We start from the raw sequence: 9,783 nt of genomic DNA on the forward strand, positions 1-9,783 counted from the left end.
TTAGTCCCACAAATGGGGGACTAATGTTAAGGGGAGTGAGTCTTCAAGTCTTCTAACCTCTCCTGGTGTCCTCATCTTAGAGAGGAATATATTGATAGCACCTGTGCTGGATTAGTTATTGGTCCCAGTCTTCACAACCCTGTACTACAATTACACATCAACACCCCTGACATGGTCTCCTGGTGGGCAGAGTGCATGTCCTTGACTCTTGACCTTGGGATTGGCCATTGGACTTATTCGGACAATAGGATATTGGTGTACATGAGACAAGCAAAGGCATGAAACGTGCTCGTGGGGCTGGGTGTGACCCCTTGCATTTCTGCCATCACCATTAGAAACACATGCCCTGAGTGTCCTGCGGTCCCAGAAGAATAAGAGACGCTAGGGAACACCTGAACTTACCCTATTGTGGGTGCTAGGTCAGCCAGATGCTGGATGATCTACAGATAGGTGAGCAAGTAAGTGCTTGTTTTTTTATAAAGTACTGTGTTTTCAGATAATCTGTTCCATATTAGTTTTACGACATTAGTGGACTAATAGAGTACCTGATATATAGGGTGGTTGTAAAGATAAAATTAGGTACTGGACTAGGTAAAAAATTTACAGTAACCACTCAGTGTTGGGTTTTTGGTCTGTTTCCAACCCTCTGTGTCACACTCTGGCTCCCCAGCTGCCTTTTCCCAGTGAGCTGATTTTCCAGTGTGACACTCTCTTGTGAAAGGCACCCAACTGCACCTATAGTGGTCATGCAGTCATGACCCCAAGCTGATTCCTTAGATAGAACCTCACAGTCAGAGGGCTGATACCTATAAGGTAGGATACTCTATGAATACAATCATTTCATAGTTTTCTGGTAGTTAAAATGAGAACACTACTCGGATAAAAAATACTTAGAAAGATTTTATTACAAAATTTTCATTTCTTCTGTCTTTTCCCTCATCAGTGTACACCTGAACAATCAAGATAATATCTTATTCCTGTGGATGGAGATCCCTTTTTCAATGAAGCCAATGACTCCAAGAAAAACATTATCTAAGCCCAGATAAGTAAAATGAAAGTTAATATCAGCTTTTCATTTCTTAAAAGTGCCAAAAATGAGCCAGGGTTTATTTTTCAACAAAGGCAAATAATTTATCTAAGTAACTTCACTTGACAAAAGATAATGCACTGCGAGGTGGTACTGTAGCTCTGTGACCTGAGCAAATACGCAAAGTGTGATACAGGAACCACATGACTTCACAGAGCTGTTGTTGGTAACGAAATATATTAAGATGTGCAAAGCGATAAACATGGCTTCTGGGCCAGAGCAGGGTGCGAAGGAAATGACAAACATTATTCAAAGTTGGCACAGGCTAAGTGGAGATGGGTACGGAGAGGGTCATCCCTTCCTAAGTAGCCAGCAGGGAAGGTAAGCGCAGGGGCAGCCATGGAAGTCGGGGACAAGCCATACCTAGAGCTTTTTTATAAATTTTATCAAATGAAAAGCATTTCATGGATAATTATGAATAAATATGAATCTTGGGATGTCTATTTCTATTTTATCTATTTGGATCACATTGACGATGGCTTTTTGCCAGTTTGTCAAATTATTATGCTTCAACAAGAAAAATCCATTAATTCTGTAGCTTTGTGATAGTCATAATTTTCTCAAGATTGCCAAATCATAAAGTGAGTTTGCATTAAAGCTGTACTCAAACTTTAACATAATCTGTGATTACATCAAGTAGTGATTGAGAAGGGTTGAAACTTAGTGAGCAAATTGTCTTTGTGATTTGTAAAATCTTATTTCAGTTTGGTGTGTTATTTCATGTTTTGCTAACATTTTATATAACTTGTGAATAACTTTTAATAGAAAAATATGTTGAAAGAAAAGGATTTTGATATATGTGTCACAGCAAGTCACTTACTAGATGATCCCCCTCTGATTATCCAATGGCTTCTCCATTGCCTGGTCCAATTCCCAAATCTCAGTGCTCATGTTACTTGACTTATATATGGGATGCCCATATAATTCATTATCGGACTGGGCTGCATTTCAGAGTAAAAGAGGGTGCTATTAGTAACAACACCAGAACAGAACCAGAGGAAGCTGGGATGGTCCTGAGCAAGTCAGGGTAAATGGTTACCCTACCTACCAGCAACATTTGATAGAGTAAACCACTATTTCTTTCTTAATGCACTTTCTCCACTCAGTTCTAAAACATCATACTCTCTTGGTTTTCTTCCTACTTCACAAGCCTCTCATTCTTGACCTACTTTGATGGTTCTTCATCTTCTCCCCAACCTTTCAACGTTGAAACCTCCTAGGACTCAATCCTTGGTCCCCTTCTCTCTCTCTTTTTTTCCCCATATGCACTCTTCTGGTAAGCTTATCCAATCTCATGGCTTTAAATATAATCTGTATGCAGATGTGATGGTTTTAAAAGTATGTCCAGGAATCCTTTGGAATATCTGTCCTCAAAAGGTGAAGCTTAATTTGACCTGCCTTGAGTATGAACGGGATTTTTTGATTGGCTTCTACTTAATAGAGTAAGGCAGAAATAATTGAAGGTCATTTCCAAGTTTAGGTTATAAAGAGGCATCAGCTTCCATTTTGAATAATTCCTCACTGTCTCTTGGGTCACTCATCCCAAGCTAAGCCAGATACTATGTTGTGAGAGGCCCACATGGTGAGGATCCAAGGCTACCAACAGGCATGTGGGTGAACATGGAAGTGTATCTTCTGAGATCTGCCAACTGCTATGCAAGTGAACATGGAAGCTGATCTTTCCCCAAACTAACCTTCAAATGAGACTGCAGCCCTATCAACACCTTGATTGCAGTCTCAAAGCCAGAACTATCTGGCTGAGTGGCTCCCAGACTCCTGATCCACAGACACCTTGGGGGTAACAAATGATTGTTGTTGTAAACTGCTACGTTTTGAGTAATTTATTACCTAGCAACACATAATACAGTCAATTCCCGTATCCATCTGTCTCCCCACTTTTTCTTCCAGATGTCTAACAATCATCTCAAACTCAACAGGTCCAAAACTGGACTGCTTTATCTCACACATCCAGAACCTACCCCATCCCAGTCTTTCCCATTGCAGTAGAAGGCCACTCCATCCTTTTGGTTTCTTGGACCAAGAGATTTTAGTCCTTGTTAGCTCTCTCTCTGCCTCAAATTTGGCAGATTGGCCTTATCTCTGATAAGGGTCACCTTTGTTTGATAACAAAGTTTGTTCAGAATCCAGCCACCTTGGACTACACTTATTGCACCTTCTCTGGGCTTAGCCGCCATTGTCCCTTGCCTGGATTACTGCAGTGATCTCCTAACAGCTCTCCTCCTTTCTGCCCTTGTCATCTCCCCTGACCCTAGGCTATTTGCAGCAAAGAAGCCAGTGTACTTCCTTTAAAGCACACATGAGATCACAGCACTGCTCTGCTACAATGTTTTCAATGGCTTACCATCTCACTTGGCCAAAAAAGACAAGTCAGGTCCTCCTAAGGGCCCACCAGGCCCTGCTTGACCTGGCACCTGTTACCTGTTGACTCCCTCTCAGCCTCCCACACTCGTTTCCTGGCCCATTGGCCACCTGGCTGCTCCTTTACCATGCCAGGCACACTCCAGCCTTCAGGCTTTTGCTTTTCTGTTTTCTCTTCCAGGAAGGCTCTTTCTCCTGATGCCTCAGCTAACCCTTTCATTTCCTTCATATGTCTGCTCAAAACTGCCTTTTGCAATGAGGCCTATATTGTTCACTCCCTTCACTATTGGAACTGCCTCCCCTCTGGTATGAATTGCCAGTTCCTTTTACGCAATTCTATTTTTCCCCCGTTACAATTTCCAACATACTAGATCATTTGTTACGTTTCTTATCTGATATTTTCTATTGCCTCTTGCTAGAAAACAAGCCCCGTAAGAGCCCCATAAGATATTTTCTATTGCCCCGTAAGTGCCTAGAATAGTACCTTACATATAGACATGCTCAACAAAAATTTGTTGAATAGATGAATGAATGGTTATATGAGTAGTGCCATCATCTGGGGGAAGAAACATTGAGGCCAATAACTCAAGAAGAAATAATAATTTTTATGGATCTTACACACCAGACCAAAATGGCAAATATCAGTTTATACACTTCCATTAGTCTGCTTATTTGCCGAACTTGGCCCTTGGTGGTTTCCTTCAGGGCAGCAGAAATGAAGTGTGCAGGCTCTGAAACCTGAATGCCTAAGTCCTGGGTTCAGCTCCACCACTCACTGGCTTGGTGACCTCGGGAAGCTGCATAACTCCCATGCCTCATTTGCCTATCTATAAAACAGAAAATCACCCTTTAATGTTGAAGTTTCCAAGGGCTCACACTGTGGTCTCCTTTCCTTTTTTCTTCATACTCACTCTTTTGGTGATCTTATCTGGTGTCATTTGGTTTCAAATATGATCTGTATGTCGGTGAGATGGTTTTAAAAATATGTTCTTGATTCCCTCAGTATATCTTCTCCCAAAATGTGAAGCTTAATTTCCTCCTTTTGAGTGTGGCTGGACTTGTTGGCTTATGTCTAAGAAGAGACTCTGGTACAAGGGATGGGATGTCATTTCCTACCTGATGGGAATTTTTCGAGAACTAATCAAGTTACTACAAGTGAAGGGCTCTGAACAGTGCCTGGCACAAAGTGAGCAGACACTGTTGTGTTTGTGATATTCAGCAGGTTTGCTCTCTGGGTGGCCCTAAAATTTCTCTTTCCAAATGTGCTGCTTTGGATAAGGCTTGATGAGTAAATTTTTGAAAAGCATGGGAAATAAATAGATATCTGTTATTTTAGTGAACAGACACAAGCAATCTCAATTTTCAGTCCTGCTGGAGCCAGGATGGGCTATGTCAACGTGTGAATGAGGGCATGTGGTGAAATCTACAATGAAGTCACATTTTTCAGCCCAAAACAGTTAAAATCATTTAAGTTTATAGAAAACATGGGAAATGCATTTATATAGCTCTTATTTAAAAAATAATATTGAAGATGTATCTATTTTATTCTGAAATATGATTTTTGGAAAAAAGATTTGTGAAGCAAAGGGAAGGTTATTAAATATTGGTAAATATGTCAAGCAAAGGTGTTAAGCTTGAAAGTTCCTTAAGTATGTTAATGACGTTAATGTTAAAATACATTAAATTAATAAAAGAGGGCAGCTGGGCTAGCCATGAGGACATATGACCTGTGCAGTCACGTGGGTCCCCATGTTCCAAAGGTACTTATGTGTGGTCTCATGCTCTGCTCTTTGAACAAGGCACCCCATACTTTCATTTCAGCCTGGGTTCCGCAAATTATGTAAGCCAGTACTGGAGTTGGTAATTATCAACTGTGAACTTCGACTGCCTCAGGGGTAAAAGGAGATTTCAAAACCATCTGGGCAGGTTATGAAATACACTTAACTTCTTTGTATCTCATACTATTTATAGTGAAACGCAACCGAAAGCATTTTTCCTCTGGCAGTGGAAGCAAAGGGTATGTTCTTGTCAATAAATTTCTGTGGCTACCATAGATCTTCACTCACTGATGCTAATAACACAGATCTGAAAATAACTATGTGGCTCATACGTAGTTCCACAGTACTTTAAAAATCAGACATCAAATCCTGTAAAAATACAATAACACTTCTTTAAAATAGCTCCTCATTATACATATTTGAATATGCTTCCAAATACATCCTAAAAACATACAGAACATTCTACTCTAAATGAGATAAATTGGATACATTCCCCAAACACATAGGAGTTTCAGTCTTTGAATTAAAAAACAAAAACACCAACAAAAACTAAAGTAAACTCAAGAGTTAGCCATCATTCTTTCCCTCTGTCCATCAAGGGGGGCAGACTAATAAACTTTCCTGCTACATTATAAACTCTTTGAGAGCTTGGGCTCTCTGTCTTACATCGCCAGAGTGCAGCAGGAAGCCTTAGGCAGAGGAGACCCTTCAACCCACGCCAGTATTGATTAGCTACTACATTATTAACAATTAACTCTTAGGCTAATAGAGGAGATTGAGATCTCTTCTCTTTTTGGACTGAGGGTGAGGCCTCAGAACCCTTCCTGGAAAACTCTTCAGAAAGGGTTCCTCTTCATAGCAAACACAGAACATCTGTGCCAGTCCTGTTCTAACCTTTTACATGTACTCATTCTTTTCCTCCTCCTCTCAAGCCATCCTGTAAGATAAATACCATTTTATCCCCATTTTACAGACCAGGAAATCAAGGCACGTAGCGCGTAGGTTATAGTTAGCAAATGGCAGAGCTGAGATTCAGTCTCAGCAGTGTTGTCCCCAAGCGTATGATTTGTGCATTGGGCCACATCTCCAAGCAAGGGTTCGAGTTAGCCACAGGAAGAGGGGTCGGTGGTCAGAGCAGCAGGGACGGAGGTAAGGAGGCAAGAGGAGCCAGACCCACTGGAAGGGATGAAGGTGGGTCACAGGGCCAGGCCACGGAGCCACGGAGAGTGTGGGGACATGTGATGTATCTTCCAAAGTTCTGTCTTCCTGATTCTCCTTAGGGGAAGTGACAGGGAAGGATTCCTGTATTCATATCCTTTTAAAGCAGTGGCGCGAAGGCTCAGTCCTGGACCCGCGGGCTGGCTCTGAAGCCACGTGGCAGGTCCGCGGCGAGGTCTGGCCCACGGCGCCCCCTGCGTGTGCGAGGCGTGCTCGCAGCTCGCTGTCCTTTGCAACAGACGCCGGCGGCCCGCACTCCTTCCCTCCCCCGCTCCACTGCGGGGACGAGGAGCCGGCTTTGAGGAGTGGGGGGGCGGGGGGGAGGGGCTCGTCCGAAAGAGAGAGAGAGGGAGGGGGCGGGGGCGAGGCTCAGCGCGCGCCTGCGCAGCGTCCGGGCCGCCACCGGCGGGGAGCGGCCGCTTCCCTTTCTCGGGATCTTTTGTGCTCGAGACCGAGAGAGGGTCAGGATTTCCCCGCCGCTGTTTGTGACCCCGGGGGATTTCTCGGGGCTCTGAAAACACAGCACATCCCCTGGCCAGGAGGGATCAGGGGGCAGGATGCCAGATGTTTTGAATTCTTTGAAATCTCTAAGCATCTAGAAAAAATAATCATTGGGGCTAGATGCGAGCAGCTCTTTAAAATGTGGCACATTTCCCCCCCAAAGCTTAAAATAGAACGTTTCAAGGGAAATCAAATGAGAGTGAAAAATTCGCAAGTGCTCTTCTTGCTATAAAGCGGGAGGACAGTGTTAACAACCTCCTCCTTTCCCGTGTGGCTACAGTCATCAGCATCATGCAAAATAGGGTCCTTTCTTCCATTGCTACAGCAGCAGCCCCCCCCCCCCCCCCCCCCCCCCCCGCCGTCTTTCCCAGGGTTCTGGGCCATGCTTTGTATAAAGACCCTGCTGCTGACCCTGGATTTCATAGGTTTCCCTCCGGGCCCCCCCCTGTTTCCCTGATGAATCCCTAATGTCTGTATCTCCCCCCAACGCCCATCCTGCCCTCCCCCGGGCTTTTCTCTGCCTGTGTGGACTTTTTGAAAGGCTGGCACACATTCCCTGTGCCTGTTTCTGAAAAACACCCAGAATCCTCTGTGATGTGCACGTGCCCCTGGGGAGTGCCCCTGGGGAGTGTGACTCACCTCTGATCCCTCCAGGACCAGAGGGAGGTGCCTTGACAGAGAGTTGCACTTGGAGACTAGGATGCAAGTTTAAGGCCTGCTTCCGCCACTTCCACCTGGCAGAACTTGGTCAAGCGCTCAGTCTCTCTGAGCTTCACCTCCTCTGTGAAATGGGTGTGACGATTAAGCGAGCCAAGGCGTGTGAGGCTGTGGATAGGTACTCAGTTCTGCAAGTGCCTGGTGAGGGTGGGTGTTTCCCTGGGACCCTGCTCCGTGATGCTCTCTAGTCTAGTGTTCTCTTGATTGTGTCTTGGCAATGAAGGACTCTGAAGCTGGCGGGCAGACTCCTTTCCAGAGGAGTCCTTTCCTGACCAGACTCCAGGGTGACCTTCTTCCATATTGTCATTGCCTTGGGGTTCTAACTGCACCTTGGGTTTGTTTGTGGGCGATGGGGATCACACCCTCTGGCTCCCTGAGTGTTCTTTCGGTCCCTGTATCCCTTACAAAGGCTTGGAACATTCTTTTGCACCCAAAGCCTGCTGGTGGCTCCTGGTTTGAGCTTCCTTGGAAACCGCATGAGGCCAGCAGCCCTCCCCTGAAGAGAGGATGCTTTTCATTTCCTTTAAGTTTCCTGATCTTCTGGGAAGAGGAGAGGAATCTCCCAAAGCAAGGGGAGAGGAGTACAGGGCAGGGAGAGTTGAGGGGTGGGCGCTGCCTACGGGGTGGCTCATGGGCCATTGGCCCAGCTGCCGTCTTTCCCACTCTGCTGCGTCCACGGAGTGGTGTTCTTTGCAGCCTACCAGGCTCTTTGGCCCCCTCCCCTCTTCTCTTCCCTGAAACAGTGCAGGAGTTACCTAGTTGGTGGGTGACCCTTGTTCCCATTTCTCCTTTGGGTGGAGCTCACATTTCAAAATTGTAAGGGCGGGGGAGGGAGAGGGCGCAAAGTGGGGAATGTGGTTAAGGCCCCTTGGTCCCTCTTCCGTCTCTGCCCAGAGCCAGTGAGAAGCAGCAACCTGGGGTGTTTGCTCTGCAGACTCAAGTTAACAACCTGAGTTCCTGGAAGTAAGGCATTGTTTGGGCTCCATCAGTGGCCTTAACTAGTAACTGCCTGGACAGTTGTAAAGATCCTCTGGGTGGGGGACACCTGGGTCCATCCGTCGGTTGAGCTCCTGACTGTTAGTTTTGGCTCAGGTCATGATCTCACGGTGTGTGAGTTTGAGCCCTGCATCAGGCCCTACACTGACATTGCAGGGCCTGCTTGGGATTCTCTCTCTCCCTCTCTCTGCCCTCCCCTCCACCCTGTCTCTCAAAATTAAATAAACATTAAAAAAAAAAAAAAAAGATGTGCTGGGTGGGAACTCTTGTTTCAGAAACCATGATGAATTAGATTGGATAAGTATCCTGAATGCCTCTGCATCTTACACGCATATATACATGCACATGCATGTTCTGGGGAGTGGGAGAAAAATGGAGAGGAGACATTGCAAGTATACAGTTGTCCTACAGGCAAGAAAAGTAATATTGCACTTCTGTTGACCTAGCCTCCCCTAATCTAATGCAAATATTGAAAAAGTATAATTGCATATTTTCCCAAAGAGAAGAATGATTATCGTGGTAATAATGTTAACTCAATTCGTTTCTAGGTTTCTGAGTTCAGATGTATTGCTGAGAATACACTACATCTGTAAGCAAACCAAAAGGCCTAGTTCACATAGGATTTATTTTTAAATGATGGATTTCCTATACGCCTCTTGTGTAGTTTTCTCCCCACTCCATATGTGATGTTGCCCGAGGGATGCAGCCTCTTGGCCTTACTTGCCAGGTGAAGGGCAGCTCCTTATGGCACTGGGAGATGATGCAGACCTGGAAGGAATTGCCTTTTAACCAAGAGGGACACGGTGACAGTCTTAAAATTACCTCTGCTTGGTGATGACCAGCCAGTCGCTGAAGAGGAGAAGGTAGCTGTCCTTGGTCTCAGGGTCCGGGTGCAGCACCACAGGGCTGTGGAGGATGGGCTCACCATGCTGGTGAGGCAGCCCCAGCTGTTGGAGGGACGCTGGAGACTATAGACTTTTGTGGGGGAAGGTAGAAATCAATGTGAGGGAAGTGTGATGGATTGATTGGCAGGGAGGATGTGAGGAGCCTCCTCCCAAAACAAGTCAGCTTGAGTTTGGCTTCACTGGAGTGGAAATTAGCAGAGAA

The 9,783-nt window shown here is 45.3% G+C and overlaps 1 protein-coding gene across 1 annotated transcript in view; it reads right to left on the bottom strand.

Moving 5' to 3' along the window:
* Window positions 1-9,650, bottom strand: part of LOC147581342 (uncharacterized) — a gene marked incomplete at its 5' end in the record, with an annotated part of 30,898 nt that extends 21,248 nt beyond the window's left edge. The window contains 2 exon segments of the mRNA XM_086708416.1: window positions 2,782-2,878; window positions 9,499-9,650. Coding sequence (XP_086564542.1) covers window positions 2,782-2,878; window positions 9,499-9,650 — 249 coding nt within the window.
* Window positions 9,651-9,783: the final 133 nt, after the last annotated feature.

This window comes from Puma concolor, chromosome B2 (assembly GCF_028749965.1).
Source record: "Puma concolor isolate L17-30 chromosome B2, mPumCon1.1.hap2, whole genome shotgun sequence".
Lineage (NCBI taxonomy): Eukaryota > Metazoa > Chordata > Mammalia > Carnivora > Felidae > Puma > Puma concolor.